The following is an 18295-nucleotide window of genomic DNA, read 5'->3' on the forward strand; positions in this document are numbered from 1 at the left end:
TTTCTTTATTTTTTAACCAATGACCTTCCTCCATCACTCTAGTTTAGTAAGACTCCGTGTCCAGACTTCCAGGTGTGTACTAATAACAACACACACAATGCACTTGACTTCCAGGTTGGCTCCTGGACAGTTGTAGCTTCACTTTCGTGGGCACCCACCTAAAAGGCAGTAACATGGCTGCCGATTAATTGTTTTTTTTTTTTTTTTGAGTTAGGACATCACTCCTCTTCTTGATGATTCATTAGTGCAAAATAAAGGACTGCAGGTCTCTAATCCATGTTTAAAATATTAAATTTCTCTGGGTTCATTTAAAGAACTATTTTCTGTTATTCATTAAAATAAAAGAGAGGACCTAGAGATATGACTAAGCAGTTAAGAGCCCTGCCTACTTTTCCAGAGCCCCCGAGTTCAATTCCCAGCAACCACAGGGTGGCTGACAACTATCTATAGCAGGATCTGATGCCTTCTTCTGGCGTTATTTGCATATAGAACACTCATATGCATAAAATCAATCAACCAATCTTTAAAATAAATTAAAAAGGTGGAAAAGATTTTGAACTAAAGTCCATTTTCATTCATGTTGTTAGGCTGTCTGTGGGATGTTTATGCCTTTCCGAATCAGTGCACCCATAATGAGTAATTCCTGCCAGTTGGAAATGAGCAGGAAAAGGAACCATAACCTTTTCTGTTCATTTTATTCATGAGATAATAATGGTTGAAAGCCATTTAAAAGGAGGACACTTGGGTGGTACTTTTTTATAATCCCAGCACTTGGGAGGCAAATCATGAGTTTGAGGCTACCCTGTCACAACCCCCACCCAGACCAACCACAGCAAGACATTGGGCATCAATAGAGTAGCCTTCTGAGGCTATAGAGCAAGCTGATGAGAAAAATCAGGAGCAAGAAGAGAGAATTCAAGGGTTTAAAGCTTATAGCTTGTGTTGTTAAACCCGAAATTAACCTGTAAGCTCCACCTGCCCAAAGACCAGGTAACTTCCTGGGATCCTGGGATTGGAGCTCTTGGAAACTAACAACAAAGCCTCATGGGTAAGTGTGCTTACCCCTATGGGTCTTTGTTTGTATAAGCCCCACCAACATATGTCTCAAGGCCGTTCACCTGGAAAGTTCCCTGGTGATGGTCCTGACCAAATTCCATCTTGGTCAGTATTTAAAATTTTTCTTAAAAGCTTCCTTAAATTAAGCCAAAATGCTATAACTGTACTTTTGTTGTTGTTGTTGTTTGTTTTTTGTTTTTTTTTTCTGAAAAATTTCAGGGTTAAGAGTATCTTCTGGTAAAGGAGTTGTAGAAATCAGGGAGTATTTTTGTTCTTGTGTTTGTTTTTAGAAGCCTTCACAATGTCTCAAGTAACAAAGTAAGTGCGTCATTAGTGTGAAATAAATAGAAGGAACCAGTCATAAGCTTCAAGAGATGAAGCGTATGTGCCGAGTGAAGAAGTGAGACCAGGGCGTTAAAAGGTGGGGTAATAACAGCTAAGCCAAGGGTTAGGGGCAGATCTTACAGAGGCTGGAGAGCAGTCCTCTGGGACTTACCTGCATGGTGGTCCCCACATTCAACGAAGAAGCAGGCCTCTCCTGGACCTCTTAACCCTGAGGTGATGAGGGAACCCCATGCTCTTCTTACCTTGTCTTTGTAACTTGATACTTTGGTCCGCATGGAACCCTAACAGGAAGTAGTCTCTACGAGAGCAGTTAGAAAGTTATTTGAAGTTTAATGGGTCAGTACTTCACTGAGATCCACAAAGAGCTCTGTGGCTTCCTGCTCTGAGGGCTGCTATCCCTGGTGTTAATGACACATGGTTCCCCTGGGCATCAATAGGATTGTGTTCTGTAAGAGACAAGCCTTATTATGCTGCCTGTCATTCCCCAGGGACTAGAAGCTTGTCTAACACCTTATCTTTCCAGCACAGGAGCCCCATCGCTTTACCTACTCTCCTTACCTGTCTTTAGAAAGGGCTCTGGGGAAGGGTGCTTCTGTTTAGCCAGATCCTGTGACTGTCACCCTGAGAGCTGCCTGGTGTAGGATGGCAGTGGAGAGAAAGGCAAGTGGTTTGTTTCTTTGTGAAAATATTCCTGCCCAGTTTTTTTTTTTTTTTCCTTAAGGAAGGCTTTTTCTTGGACTAGCTCATGTGAAAAACTTGTTCGTTGAACTGATTGAAACAATTTGATGAATACATGAAGATTGTCAGTTTTGTTCTGTCACAATTGTTTTTTTCCAAAAACTCTCCTTGGTCTGGATAAAAAATAACTTGTCATGACAACTCATTACCATGGGGAAATCTGGTGTCTATGTAAGCTTTAAATCATTCAGTGCTGTGTGGGCTCCGATGCCAGGTCTGCCGAGGGCTCTATTGGAGTGTGCATGGGCAAGGCCAGAATGGTGGGCATCGAAAATGGGCTGACTTACAAAAATTTCTTGCAAATCTTTAGCAGAGCATCCTTTAGCCTTTCTGGATAAAGAGTCAATACTTTCATTTGTTTGACCCGAGGATAATTTGTGTGGGAGCTATCGAGAGTGGGAAAGTCTCAAAACAGGCATTTCCTTTTTAGGTTGAAATTTGGTAGAAGGTTCACATAGCACAAAGTGATGACTAGCGGGGGTGTTGGTAAGTGTAGCACGTTGTTCTATGGAGTGGAGGTGGCAGGCTAAACACTGGGCTCTCATAGTGCCCAGGTGTAAAGAGCCCTTAAACATGGGTTGGGAGCTTAGTAAATGTTAGTTTCTCTGTTCTTCCTGAACCGCAGTGGGACGCGATAATGAGTCTCCATTGTGCTGAAGCATCTGTGGGTGACTGAGCTGCTGGCTAGATTGTTAGGTGGGGAAAATTAGCTCCCACGATTCAAACATTCAGCAAACCCTTAGTTGATATGTGATATATAAAGAGCTAAGTAAATGAATGGAAACACAAACGTCTTTATGTAACATTGTATGCTTGGTGCCATGTGATTGAAGCACCATAGGGTACTCGCACAGATCCTGTACGTACCACAATGCGGGGTGCACAAGTTCTGCAGGGTAAATGACACCAAACAAAGATCTCCGAAGAGTTTCAGCCCCCGCTCCCATTGGTGGAACTTGGCTGAAGAGAGAACTGTCCAGTCAATGGCCTTATCCTGCTAAACACATGGGATCTTACCTGGTCTTAGAAGCTAAGCAGAGTCAGGCTGGATTAGAATTGTGTGGGAGGACTGGAAACCTGGATTCCAAGGTCCTGTGGGTCCATCATGGAAGACAATGGATTCGAATAGAAAATGCTATGACTAGGTAGGGATGTGAGCAGCAGATTTCTCTAACATACATGTGTGCATATGTTTGTGGGTGGGTATTCTTTTGTGTGCCCGTGTGCGGACACATGTATGATTGTATGTGGAGGCCAGAAGACAGCTTTTGGGATCATTCTTAGATGTTAACCGCTTTGATTTTTGAGACGTGGTGTCTCACTGGTCTGCAGCTTGCCAAGTACACTAAGTTGGCTGGCCAGTGAATCTCAAGAATCCCCCTGTCTTCGCCGTCTTAGTTCTGGGCTCACAAGTGTATGCCACCATGCCCATTTTTTTCTTTAAATGGGTTATGGGATCAAACTCGGGTCCATACGCTTGCAAGGCAAGGACTTTAGCAAGTGATCTGTCTCTCTAGTGTCGGACACTTAGATCCTCCAAATTCTTCATTTTCATCAGTCTCACGTATGTAAACCTATTCTGAATATAATCTACAATATCCTCTCCATGTCCCAGGGGCACCTATATCTTAGTAGAAAGTCCCTGTGGGATTGAAGAGAGATAACACATGAAGCGTGTAAGATGCAGACTGTGGGGCTGAGGGCCTTGAGTTGACCCCTCTCAGCTACTGGTGACTCACTTTAAGAGGGAGGATGACGTTGGAGATGTGTTTGCTGGGTGGGTGGGGGGGGAGCGGAATTGGAGGACAGAAAGACCTACTGAGAGGCTGAAGCGGCCTCTGAGGTAGAAGTGAAAGAGGGTTGAATGGGGATGGTTCAAGAGCAATGGAATCCCAGTCCCAGCTGTGACTGTAGGCACAGCTTCCTGCCTTACTGCTGCAGACCGCACTCTTGGAGGCAGGAGCCCTTCCAGTGGAATGTCCTGCCTGACTGGAGTGAAGGTGACCTGTGACTTGAGGTTTATTAAACTAATCTTTTATAGACACTAGGCCTGACACTTGCATGTGCTTTGCTTTTTTTTTTTTTTTGATTCAAGGTATCTGTTTGAGTCTAATTTCCCTCCTTTCCTTTTTCTTTTAAAATAGACTCTTTCAAGAAGAATTTCCAATCCGTACCTTGAACATACTTCTTCCCAGGTATGAAACTGCTTTTTCTTTTTGTCTCTGTGTTTATAATGGTGTTTCACAGATGCTAGTGGAGAACTTTGGGTTACAGCTGCCTGACTTCCTGGAGTTTTGCAGGGATAATGTACTCATCACACCATCCTCCCCGCCAGGGAGACCTTGAAGATTAGATTCCCTGATCATTGTCAGGATTCAGGATGCTCGTGACATAAGACACAGCTGTTTTCCGCCTGCTCTGCAGTAAGCCATCAAGGTGGTAGAGTGCACATACATCCTGTAGTTTTTGTATGGATGGAAACACAAGAGTTTATAAGTACATTGCACAGAGGACTTTAGTAAGAGGAGATGTATGTGGAGCTACCTCTAAGGGCATTGTCCCCTCTGTGCTCACAGAGGACTGAGGCGAGACCTTTTCTCTCTTCCTCTTCCCTGTGTCATGCACCTGTAGCAGAGCAAGTGCTTGTCAGCTACTCATTAAATGCCTGGCGGATGACTCACTGAGCGAACCTTGTAGATGTCAGGACTGCTTAAGCATCCGCTGACTCATGCCTCTGCCTCAGTAACTCTCTACCATGTAGCTTGTTCAAGATCTGATTTTTAAAACATGCTCGCAGGGAATCATTTCTGGCCCTCTTCTCATCAGATTGTATTCAAGTGATGACATTGGGAGAATTAAGTACGGACACTTACTTTCTAGCAAGTCAGAACCAATATATTATCAATTTGTTTGTTTTAAGAGATAATATAAACTATTTGTAGGTAAGAAATAGTTACTAAGAGGGCCTGAGGTTATAGAGCACTTACCTTGCTTTACAAAACCCGTGCTCAAAACTAGCACAGCCAGACAAAGGAGTTTGACAAAAATCTAATAGGACTGAAGAGATGGCTCAACAATTAAGAGCACTAGCTGTTCTTCCAAAAAACGCAGGTTCGATCCCCAGCATCCATATGGTGGCTCACGACCATCTATAACTCCAGTTCCAGGAGATCTAATACCTTCTGACTTTCAGAGCATTGGGCACACACATGTACAGCACACATACAAACAAAAATACATGCAGGAAAAAATACTCATAGCCATAAAATTAATATAGAAATAAATAAATGTCACAACAGGCGGAGGGGAGCAAACAGGAAGCTGTGAGCATAGAGCAGTGTACACTGATTTTCGCGATCATTTATTTACCTCATGAAGTTAGCCCATCGCACTTTGCCTCCTTGGCTTCTGAAATACAGCCTTGTGCTAAAGAAGAAAGTACTACAGAGGAAAGGAGGTGCTTTTGAAAACAGGGCCGAGAGCTCTCCAAGAGGCACCTCCCTTTCTCTCCAGGGACCAGGGACTCAGAGGGAGGAATGGGAAGATTAAGGAGAGAAGTTCAGTGATATCTCTTTCTGAAAGATATAACGGAAGCACTGCAGATCACACCAGAACATTTGGAGTCAGCTGTGAACTCTGCCGTTGAGTGGAGCTTCAGGGCAAAGTAGCGTGCCCTGGCTTTGCATCCTGCTTTTGGTTGTTTGCTAAGCGGGGAAGTATCTTCCAAGGGCTTTTATGTGCATGGATTATCAATGGGCCAAGTCAGTAGATTAAACGATTTGCTTGTGATTGATCTATACAGATCAGATGACCCCAGTGTGCTGCAGTGACTGAAACATTATGTTCACAATGTGGAAATTCCACTCTGAAAACTTTGTCTTTTAAGAGAACATTGCTTATGATTATAGTTAAGTCCTTTACATTTGGAAAATAGCTATTATAGTTTAATAGCTTAAATGGACCAGCAGCTAAAATGAAATAAGGTAATTATTGGCCTATATAGCTTCCTAGGCTAAAATGTATCTGAAGCTTAGGGAATTGGTCGTGATTCTTTATATGCATTGGGAGCTCACAGGCTGTCACGTTATTGTTCTACATTTACAAGATTATTTTTCTTTTCTGCTTAGATTTATGGAGAGAATTCTTCTTGTGCAGGAAAAGCATTAAGAAATATTATTATCCTTCAAGCAGCTGACCTGGTAAAGGACAGAGTGAACCTCAAGGGATTTTACAGGTAACACCATTTCTTAACACCTTGTCAGAAGCTCCCCTTGAGGGGAGCAAATCCACCATTCTAATTGTAGCTCTGAGCATAGAGTGTCAGGCTGTCTGGGTATCCGCAGCTGGAGGGACAGAAGTGCTCTGGCTGCTGAGCATTCGAAGGGTGTTTGCTTATGGCTGTGGTAAGGTTTCTGGGTCTGCAAGGATATAAAATTCCTAACTACAAGGGTTGTCTCTTTTTTGATTCTACACTGAGTACTTCAAGGAAACCTAAGTCCCTCCACATTGGAAACACTGCCAAGTCTCTGGAAAGGCTCATAGGCAGAGAAAGAGCTGTTCAAACCCTCCAGGTGAGAATGAATGACATTCCACACTGCAGTGTGGAGTGGGAAGAGGCAATTTGTCTTCTAGGCCAGTGAATAGGGATAGCACTGTAAACAGTAAGGGCAGGATAGGTTCATGGCTAGTCTTAATAAATGGCTGGACCTTCGGTGAGGTCAGGTGGAAAGTTTGGAAATGTGTTTCACTCTCTGGAATAGTAAAAGAGTATACTATTACCTTTTTATTTTGCTACATGAAGATGAACTAATACTTAACAATACCAAAAGAAAATTATAATAATAAAACCAAAAGCAAAAACTACAACTTACATTGTCAGTTTTCTTAAAGAGATGACATTAAAAAAAAAACAAAACAGAATAGGTCAGTACTCAGGTATTACAAGAAGGAGAATATATTCTCACAATAAAGTGTGTTTCTTTAAGTTATAGAAATTTAGCTTATAAAAAAATAATTTTATTATCCCTGTTGTTTTCATCAACCACAGGAAACAAGTAGTTCCATTGGAAACATTTTACCATGACCCAAATCCTGGGCATAGTGAAACTCAAGTATTTGGAGTAAAAAGACTCCTGTGTGAGGTACAATTATACACAGAAAATGCACAGATCTTAAGTGTAAGGCTTAATAAATTTTTATTGGCTATACACCTATACAATCATGATCTGTGTAACCATTATTAAGATACAGAGGATATTTACATTCTAGAAAGTTTCCTCATTCCCTCTTAACAGTAACCAGTTTCTGCAAATAAAACGTCTTAATGTTTTGTTAGCATATGTCAATTATGCATAATAATGGAATTCATATTTGTACACAACGAATTTCACTCATATTCACCTCTTGCTGCTGTCCTGACCCAGCTTGCACCCTTGTCCCTCCCTGTTTCCCACTAGCCTCTTCTCTACTGTCATGTCTTTTTTGAAGGAGGTAGGGGCAAGGACTTTATTAGGACTGTTTCCAGGAGTACCTCACCACACTGAAGGAAATGACTCTACTCTCCTTAACAGCTCTTAGCGGATTATACATCCCCAGGAAGGTGTGGGGCCCCATCAACCTCCCTGTTCTCTGACAGAGTAGTGAGGAGCCCAGTGTTGTGGGAAGCGTGAGTACCTAAGCACAGCTGTCGTACGTTCAGTCTCATGGTGCAATGGGCAGCTTAAAGAAGAGAGAGTCCGCCATGATGGCCAGAGGACGGGCTGGGGAGCAGCAGCTGAGTGAGGCAGGAAGCTGAGAGATCACATCTTCAACACAAGCTGAGAGATCACATCTTCAACACAGGCATTAAGCAGAGAGAATGAACTGAAAGTGAGGCTGGTCTGGGAACTCTCAATGCCTGCTCTAAGCAGTGTTTTTCCTCCAGCAAGGCTTCACCTTCTAACGTTTCCTTCGCTTTCCAAACAGCACACCCCACCTGCCCTTCAATGTTCACAGTTCTCATTCAAGCCTCCACATCCAACCACACTCAAATTAAAATTAAAAGCAAAAGCACATGACATCATGTATAGTCACACCTGACTCTTTAATGCTAGCATTGTATTTGTAAGTCTTCATGTCGAGTTGTAAGCAAGCTCAAATAGTTCGTGCCAGTTACAGAAGACTTTGCTAATGTCTATGTTTCTAAGGGTTTTTGTGTTGTTTTAATTTGTTTGTGATCTCTGTGGGCATTGATTGAAAATGGAGATGTACCCTAATCAGGTCTATGGAAAAATGAACGTCCAATTTATAACATCTTTAGGATTTTACAGGAGCCCAGCAGGGAGAAAGTATGTGTTTTGTTGTAATGGGGAAAGAGCTACTTTTCTGTTATAGTTTAAGGACTGATAAAAGATAAAATACTAATGTGGCTGCCTGGAATGGGTCATTTACATGTGTCTGATCATCAGCTGAGGTCCTGTGTTCCCATATGCCATATGAGAATCCACAGCGAAAGCTTTGGAAAGATTCTATGCAGTTTGTACTATAGAAAAAGCGTGTTTGTTTCTGAGCCCCTATTTCCTTTTATGTAGATGAATCACTAAATACCACCACCTTATTTATGCTTTAAAGTTTAGTATCTGTGTTACCACAGACTGATTGCAAACCATAATGGAAGAAAGGAAGAGGTCAAGGAAAACAAATTTTCCCCTGCAGAAATGGGTAAAATTCAGCTGTATGCAGGGTCACGTGGTTCTGTAGCGCATCACCTCCAAGTGGCAGCTCCACTACACGTTATGGCAGATGGAGTGCCAGGCTGAAAATGCAGGGTGGCTAAGAGCCGCTGGCAGCATTCAGATCGCTCTGCTCCAGCGGTTTCAGTTCTCATCCTCTCTGCTCCCCTCTGCCCTGTAGACCGAGGCTTTGAACTGGATTGTTGTAGACCTGGTCAGCAAGTCAGAAGACTAGGAATTAAAGATTTTAAGGGCAGACATTCTACTTGTCTCTAATATTTTTCATGGCCAGATGGATGGTAGGAGAAATTTAAAACATAATGGTGAGATTTAGGGAGGGGCAGAAAGGGACCACATGGAATTGAAACAGTAGCTTGTTGGGGAATGGTACCCAGTTTTCCATTAAGGTTGTCATGGCAATTCTGTGTTTTAGCATATTTGTGCCAAGCCTATGCCTCAAACAGGGTGAACCCTTCATAATGAGAAAGGGAAGCTAAGGAGTCTGGGCTTTGTGGTCAGTAGCAGCACCTAAGGGGTCTGATAGGAGTGGGTTTCTCAGTTTCCATTTGGCTTTGATGTATGAGAATCCACAGTCGACAGCACCCTTGCTCGTCCTCCCTGGAACTGCTGAGCAGTGTTGTTGAAAAGACCTCCTCATGGCCGCCTGTGTTCAAATAGGCACAGCTACCATCTAGCCAGCCACCTGCTACAATGTGGAGGTCTCGTTTGTTGAGCAAATGCTGTATTGTGGGCTTCTATGTGCCAAGCAGACACTCAGAGAAGGCTGATGAGCCTCCGTGTTTTGAAAATGTAAAATAAAAAGATAACATAGTATTTAACCCACGAACGAAAGTGCTTTCAATGGCGAAAAGATGCTGGCTAATTGAAAGAAGCCCTGAGTAATTAGTTAATTAACACTTCGATTCCTTCCTGTAGAGTTAGTGTTAATATTGACTGTTTGGTCTAATTGCCTGTTTTCTTGCCACCTGTGTCCTCATTTAAAAGACTCCACATATCTGAATTCTTATCTTTCTATCGTTTTAATGGTAACCTGCCACTGAGCGTGTTTGGAATTGTCTTCATTGCCTTGGAGCATCTTTTAAGTGATGACACTTGACCAGAAATCAACATGCTTTAACAAAAGCTGGATCACTGAAGCCAGTGCTCAGCACAAGTGCGGCTCTTCATAGCAAGTCTTGCTATGGATGCTCTTACTGTGTCAGTCACAAGAGTGAGCCAACACAACACTACATTCTCACCCCTCCGCAGTGTCTGCAGAATCCCTCCCTCCTCCTGCTCTCTCTTTCTTACAGCACTCTAGCGACCTTTGTGCTGGAGAAAAAGTATGAATTAGATTCCTCTGCAAATGAAAACCTGTATTTCAAAAAGTTTTCTTTTTCTTTTTTTTTCCTCAGAGGCCCACACAAATGGAAAAGTTGACTTGATGATACTACTGCTTGTAATCAACTGTGGGATTTGGTGTATGTTTCAAATCTAATTACAGAGATGACTGTGTGTGGTTAGTGGAATCCAGCACACACATTTGGCTTCCTGTGTTTATGATCTAGGCTCCTTAATGGGGTTGCTTTGCTTACATTAAAATGGTTAACAGTCAAGTTTTTTGTCCTTTGAAACAAGTGTTAGAGTCTAATCTTTAAAGAACATTGAACAAAACTCTAGGCTGCAGTCTGGTCCAGTTTTGTCGAACCTTTATGGAATCCTTTTGTTACCAAAGGGAGCAGACAAAAAGTCCCAAAATGTCTAAGTGAAAGTTCCTCATCACCAATCTGAAGTCCCTTTACATAAAGAGCCACTAATTTTATTTCTTCATTTGTTTAATCAACTATGTTTCAAGATTTTACTGTGTGCTGTGAACTTCTCATTGCTTATGGCTTTGTTTTGGTCCAGGAGAAGCTGTGTGGGGTCAGAGCTGGTCGACTGGCTTCTAGAACACTGCCCTTTCGTCCAGTGTAGATCTATGGCCATTGGGGTCTGGCAGCTCCTACTGGATATGGGAATTATGTCTTCAGGTGAGCGTTCATATTAAAGACACAATTGTTGCTTTGTTAAACTGCTAGACCAAAGCATGTTATAATCTGGATGGAAATTAGTCTTGAAGTTAAATGTTTACATTCTTATATTTTAAGTAAAAATGGCACATCATTTTTGATCCATTTATTTTTGCCACACCTTCTGAGAAAATACTTAAGTACTTGTAGATTGTAGACATAAACCTGTAAAAGGCATTGCCTTCTTTTCTTGTCAACTCTGCTCATAAACTTCTTTTGTCAGTTATGTCTTTTGTTGCTTCAAAAGAATGGTTTATCATGCTGTATGTAATCAGAAACTGATTTATGAGTATGTATGTGCATTATTTTAATTAAGTAATCACAAACACTTAGATATGTGAGCTGTGAAGATTAGTTCTTCAAATGGAACAGAAAATGATGTAGAAGCTAAAGTAGATAACAGTCTCTCTTCTTAGCTGAACCTAGGGAATTTAATTGAAGCAGTAGAAGCCATATGTTCTTTATTTATTTCAGTCTCTCAGTTGCTAGTTGGTACTGAAAAACCCTTGTTTCTATAGATGATAAATATGAAGGGCAAGTCTTGGTGTCATTGTGAAAGAACAGCACATGCTTGCATGGTTTTAGTCTTCTTGGTAACACCTAGCACCTAATACTTTTAGGTTAACACTCTTGAGGAGCAGGCTTATGGTTGGTGACACATTTTGTGTAAATGCCTTTTGAGACAAACCCCTAACTTCAGATTCATTTAAAACAGGATTCTCCATCATTGATGGTATTGACATTCTAAGTTAGGGAGTTCTTCGTTGTGGGAGGACTGTGCTGTGCATGTCGGGCTTTTGGCATCACACATTTCCTTTTCCTTGTAGATCTAGGAGCACATCCTTTCATTATGACTACCAAAGATGTCTCTAGGCATCACCAAGTGTCCCCCAAAGCAGTGATGCACAATCATTTCTACTTGAGAGCCACTAATTTTACTAACTGGAACTTGCTGTCATGCTGTGTTTGTGTAGCATTTTTTGCCACCCTCTTTGAATTGATATTAAGTTGACCAGCACATGTCTGTGAAGCAGAAAACTTATAAAACATATGTGGATATATTGGTCAAAGTTCAAGCAGTGAAATTAATAAATGTGTCCTTTCCTTTTATTGAGAGTGCAAGGGTGAATGGATGTTACCTTTGGTTTCTCACTAATCATTGGACTTTATTATTTGATTTGATTTATGACTCTAAAGCATAACATTTTTGTTTGTTTGCTTCAAACAGTGGACCAACATCTGTACTTTCAAGATAACTATGTTTTCTACCAATTTTCTTCGGAGGAATGTAGCTACTTGTACTGTGAATTTGAAAGAGAAGAAGAATGGCAAAACGGAGTGAAGCTTCTGCTGCAGCTTGTGCATCTCCTTCCTGCTAGAGCTGGCACCTGTGACCTGTGAGTATGTGCTGTTGGGTACCAGTGTAACTGTTCTCCCCTAGAGAACTGTCCTATATCCAGGGCTGTGCTCTGCTTCTTCAGGCCTCTGTCTTGTTTGAGTGGTAGGAATACCATTACCAAGTTCACAAAGGTAAGAAACATTGTTGAAGATTCATGCTAGACTTGGCTTCATCGCTATTCTGATCCTCGGCTTGCTTCACCAGCTGCGCCATGATGCTTCTAATTCACTACTAAATAAGTGGATGGTCTAAATTAGGTATAAACACACGATTGGGCTAAAGTTGAGTGAAATATTAGCTCTCATCTTATGCACCATCCATGTCGTGACTGTGCTAAGAAGGGGCTCAACAGAAACTTCTGAAAATAATCCAGAAGCAGCGTTTTCAGACTAAAGCATGTGAATCATCACATGAAGATAGTGAGTCACTGTGTGGTTGAAATAATTAGAAGCTTCCTTGAGTCGTGATATGGGGGTTATGACATGCCTGTTTATCCTTGGCAATAGTGGCAAACTTATTTCAGGAAGGAGCTGCAGGTTGAAATGCCAATTGAATCACTCACAGATGTGCAACTCTTCAGGCATCAGAGCGCTGTCTCATATTGTTGACTCTTCTTGCTTTTTGATATTAGTAAGGCAAGTGGAATCGCCCTTACTTCTTAGGTGAGAATATGGCTTTCAAGAGATGCATTCTGTATAACAAATATAACTCTTATTAGCTAAGAAATGACACTACTGAGCAGTTAATTCAGACATTTAGCAAAGAGAAATCTTATATTAACAATACATTTCAGATAGAAAAATTGGGTGTCAGGAATATATTTTATGTCAGGTACTGTACTAAGCAAATACCTTATGTCCTGTTTCACTTCAGAAAGGTTCCATAAGACAAGTACTGTTAATTTCCATTCATATGCGAGGGAACTAAGGCACAGAGTAATCTGTCCCAGGCCACACAAATGGCAAGTATATCTTCAGTGTTTGCATTTACATCTGCCTAGCTTTATCACCTCAGCCTCGTGCACGTGCTGTGATGTGTTCTCAACGTTATGGAGTAATCCTTGCATCCCTTCTGAGAACTGTAAGCACAAGTTATAGGAGTGTTAGCCTGAGCTGTGGAGTGATTCTGGGTTTGTCAGCACCACTGTTGACAGAGGACCTGGAAACCGTAGTATAGATTCCAGTGTCACTGAATTAGCATGGCATGGAATGTCCTTTATTGTAATATGCTACTCATGGAGAGTGGACACCTCTCAGAGAGGCTCAGGCACACGCCAGTAAGCTCCAAGGAGCTCTCTGAGAAGTGACATGCTTTTTCATGGCGTGGCCGTGATGGTGGGCCTCACATAACTCTGAGAGAAGAACCGCTGCTCTTTGACAGCCTTCTTACCATTTCATGTCTTGTGCGCACGGTGCACCTGTGGCAATCCCTGGGTACACTTAGATTGAGGGGCAGGAGGGCAGTGAACAATCCAGTTGTCATGGTTTAGTCCCCACACCTCCCTAGATAGCAAAGCCTTGTGATGTGTAAATCCTGAACCTGCTCTAATTTCAGGTATTATTATTATATAGTGACAGTTATTTTAAAAATTCAAGCCCTAATATCAATTCCAGATTGTTTACAATCTTTTTAGGGGAGCAGAGAAAAATGTATAGCTCATTAAAAACAATGAAAAAAAATCCAAACAATTTTTTGGCACACTGATTACTACGGATGCAGTCAGGTCTCAGGGTTAGAACCAACTGTAGAGTGCCATGTTCACCAGCAAGTTTTCTTCATTTGATGTGAACATGAGCATTTGGTCACAGTTACTAATGGTACAAATGGTTACTGGAAAGCTAAGGACCTGCTTATTCTTATTATAAGTACCAAATATAGCCCAGTGGTGGTGACACATGCCTTTAATCCCAGCACTTGAGAGGCAGAGGCAGGTGGATTCCCGTGAGCTCAAGGCTAGCCTGATCTACAGAGCAGAGTGAGCTCCAGGACAGGCTCCAAAGTTACAGAGAAACTTTGTCTCAAGAAACGATAAATAAATAAATAAATAAATAAATAAATGTGCCAAGAATAAAAAAATAAAACAAAATGGCAGCCTACAGAATGGGGGGAAAATCTACACCATCAGACTGAGGACTGATCTCCAAAATATACAAAGAACTCAAGAAATTGGTCATCAAAAGAACAAATAACCCAATAAAAATGGGGTACAAACCTAAACAGAGAATTCTCAACAGAGGAATCTAAAATGGCTGAAAAATGTTTAAGGAAATGTTCAACATCCTTAGTCATCAGAGAAATGCAAATCAAAACAACTCTGTGATTCCATCTTACACCTGTAAGAATGACCAAGATCAAAAACACTGATGACAACTTATGCTGGAGAGGTTGTGGGGTAAAGGGAACACTCCTGCATTGCTGGTGGGAGTGCAAGCTAGTACAGCCCCTTTGTATAGCAGTATGGCGATTTCTTAGAAAATTAGGAAATAACCTTCGTCAAGACCCAGCAATACCACTTTTGGGTATATATCCAAAGGATGCTCAATTGTGCCAGAAGGCCATGTGCTCAGCTATGTTCATAGCAGCATTGTTTGTCATAGCCAGAACCTGGAAACAACCTAAACACCCCTCTACTGAAAAATGGATAAGGAAAATGTGGTACATTTATACAATGAAGTACTACAAAGCAGGAAAAATAATGACATCTTGAAATTTTTGGGCAAATGGATGGATCTAGAAAAAATATTTTGAGTGAGGGAGCCCAGACCCAGAAAGATAAATATCATATGTACTCACCCATAAATGACTAATAGAAATAAATTTTTAAAAATCAGCTTACAATTCACAATCCCAGAGAACCTAGACAACAAAGAGGACCCTAAGAGAGACATACACGGATCTAATGTACATGGGAAGTAGAAAAAGACAAGATCTCCTGATTAAATTGGGAGCATGGAGACCATGAGAGAGGGTAAAAGGGGAAGGGAGAAAAGGGAGGGTAGTGGAGAAAATTATATAGCTCAATAAAAACAATATTTTTTTTTTAAAAAAAAGAATGTTAATACCACAGTTCTATACAGGATAGAGAAGATATATCCTTCTTGTTCTTAGATTTCTGAAAGCAGACTCGGAGCTAGAGGACTGTCAGAGAAAAGATGGCTGGCGACGTTGTCATCTTTGAGCTGAATTGGCACAGCTCCTCCCCGGCTCCTGCACATGTTTTCGTCATAACTCTGGCTTTCACCTAGAAATCTCCATTATTCCAGTCTTTGCGCACACTGGTTATCTTCTGCTCTCAGCTCTGCTTTCCTTTCTTGTTAAGTTCTGCCCAGCCCTCAAGGGGGAGCCCAAGGCCTACCTTGCCTACGAAGAGTCTTGGACTTGTGTTCGGTCAACCACTCTCCTTATTCTTGGTAATTTCCACAGGAAAATCCATTCTTCTGTGTTATTCTTAGCCTTGTGCTATCTCACTTTTATACCTTCTAACCAAAATGCCCTCTGAAGTCCTTTTGATTCCCGTGTTTTTCATTTATGAACTAAAGCCCCTGTCCTGTGGTGCTTTTAATAACCTTTCTGATATTTGAAAGCTATTAAGATCTACCTATGCAATTCCACATTAGCCCCCCCCCCCAATTTCCCATCCTCTCTAAATGACTTTAAAATGATGCCAGAAAACCACTTAATGTCCCTCTATAAACACAAAGCTGTTCTGTACAAATGTATTTTTAAAAAGAGAAAAAAATAAAGGGGATTTTATCATTTAAAAAAGGACGTCTGCATTAGAAAGAAGACTGGGGCTGTGCCAGCCTGATGCCTGGTCTGAGGACACAAGTACCCTGCTCTCTATGAAATGGTTTCTGTGCCCCGAAGAGATAGTTTGAGAGGCTACAGCCTCGAGGAGGAGACAGCTGCAGTGCCTCCTTCTCACAAGTGCCGAATCCAGGTTCCCAGAATGAACTTTTTGTTACTCTGGGTGGGAGGACAGGAGAATGGGGGAAGGCAGAGGAAATCACAGCATCTAGAAAGACGGCCTAGTGATTCCACGAGGACCTGCGCGCTGCTTCCTCCTCATAAGAATCTGCTTGGAGCCGAGGCTTTGTGAGCTGAGCTCAGCTCATGACAGCATATGCGGCGAACTCCTCGACCAGCGAGAAAGAACAACCACCACACGAGGATTCTTCTCAGATCACGCTTTAATTGGAGTGCCCTTGGTTGAAGGAGCATGAAGCGAGAGAGGGCCGAGAGCACTAAGGCAGCTGCTTATATGGGGAATTGGCACACGGGTCACCCTGTGATTGGCTGCCACCATCAGCTGACACCAGACTGCATCGGGATAGGCCCAAGGACCCTTATCCACCTGCGCATGCAGGAAGCGGGGACGCGCAGCTCCCAGAAGCATAGCCAAATAAGGAGTTGTTTATTTCCAACAAGACAGGATGTTGGCGCCATCTTGTAATGGCGATCCTGTCTGGCTTACTACAAGCATGGTCCCTTTCACCTAGCAAGGGTGAAGAGGCTGGCTCCGGGCAGTCTCTCACTGACCCCTGAATACCTAAACCCAAGGCCTTCCAGTCACAGATGGCTGACATTTATAATACTAAAGGCTTGCTGAGGGTTACTAACACACAGCTAGGATATGGAAAGAAATACATAGTGTTTTTCTTTTTTTGCTAAAGGACCTGGTATCTGTTATCTACATGAAACCCATCATTTTGGGTAGTCAACGTGTCCCCTATTTTGGTCTAATCTAGTAAAGTTATTCAAATACAGTGTGTACTTCTTTCTCCGTTCTTCAACAAGATGCCCTGTGGGATATGCTGGGGGTTGGGAGAAATGAGGGCTACTTTGAGAGGGGAGACATGGGGTCTTTTCCGTCTGAGAGGAGGCCTTCTCTACTAAAACGTCCTTGGACTGTGCTCCCAAATAAAGTGGTTGACTTTCAGTCCTGGTCTTCCTGGACAGGTCAGCATCTTTGACACTGTGACACTGCTATTTTAAAAGCAGCCTTTATGTTTGTTTCCTGGGACCACATCTGTTTTCATCTCACTGACTGTGCTGCTTATGCTTCCTCTCTGACCGTGTGCACTCCATATTCCAAAGCTGTGCAGTTTGGGCCTTCCTTGACCCTGAGGAGATGCCCTTCCAAAGACCAGTCAATCTCTTCACTATCCCTTCAAACAGTAGAGAACTCATTTGTGCAAGTTCTTTTCATACGTGGACTAATCAATACAAAATCTGCCTCCAGGTCTTCTCTTTGGGGCTTTCCCCTTGCCTTGGCCATTGCGGTACCAGGCCACTAGAGACAGCCCCTGTTCCCAGAGTCAGGTGAAACTATGCAAAACAGCTGTTCTTGAGCCTGTTCAATCCTGCCTCTCTCTCCCACCCTGGCCTTGCTGATCCTAGGGCCTCTTCCTCTCATAGCTCCTTGGGGTGCCATGTCTCCTCTAGGGAGCTTGAGTAACAGATTGTTGTTTCAGTAGAATTGTTTTTCAGATCTCCTGACCTCTTGATCATTCAGGTTGACCACACCTGAATAATAGTAAAACATACTTTTTAAAAGCCTTGCCTCTTAACACAAAGTGTTAGGAGTTGAATGTTTGAGTGTCTCTGATTTTCCTGCTTTGCCTGGTACATTTGCATCTGCTCTACAGCAGTGACTTCTGCCGCAGACCCCTGTGCTGCCTCAGCATCTGGATAACAGCACTGCCCCCTGCCCACCCTTCCTGCCTCCTCTCCTGTGCTGCCAGAATACTTAGGGCTTTATCAGGTGAGGTAGGGAGTCACCACGGTGTGAGGTAGGGAGTCACGGTGTGAGGTAGGGAGTCACGGTGTGAGGTAGGGAGTCACGGTGTGAGGTAGGGAGTCACGGTGTGAGGTAGGGAGTCACGGTGTGAGGAAGGGGAGGGAGTCACGGTGTGAGGAAGGGAGTTACAGTGTGAGGAAGGGAGTCACGGTGTGAGGAAGGGAGTCACGGTGTGAGG

At 42.5% G+C, this 18295-nt stretch overlaps 1 protein-coding gene across 1 annotated transcript in view; it reads left to right on the forward strand.

Moving 5' to 3' along the window:
• Positions 1 to 18295, forward strand: part of Rapgef5 (Rap guanine nucleotide exchange factor 5) — a 239505-nt gene that overhangs the window by 35183 nt on the left and 186027 nt on the right. Inside the window, exons 2-5 of the mRNA XM_005343679.1 lie at positions 4284 to 4334; positions 6267 to 6373; positions 10758 to 10879; positions 12147 to 12315. Coding sequence (XP_005343736.1) covers positions 10828 to 10879; positions 12147 to 12315 — 221 coding nt within the window. The 5' untranslated portion in view covers positions 4284 to 4334; positions 6267 to 6373; positions 10758 to 10827. The remainder of the gene's footprint in view (positions 1 to 4283; positions 4335 to 6266; positions 6374 to 10757; positions 10880 to 12146; positions 12316 to 18295) is intronic.

This window comes from Microtus ochrogaster, chromosome 1 (genome assembly GCF_000317375.1).
Source record: "Microtus ochrogaster isolate Prairie Vole_2 chromosome 1, MicOch1.0, whole genome shotgun sequence".
Taxonomy (NCBI): Eukaryota; Metazoa; Chordata; class Mammalia; order Rodentia; family Cricetidae; genus Microtus; species Microtus ochrogaster.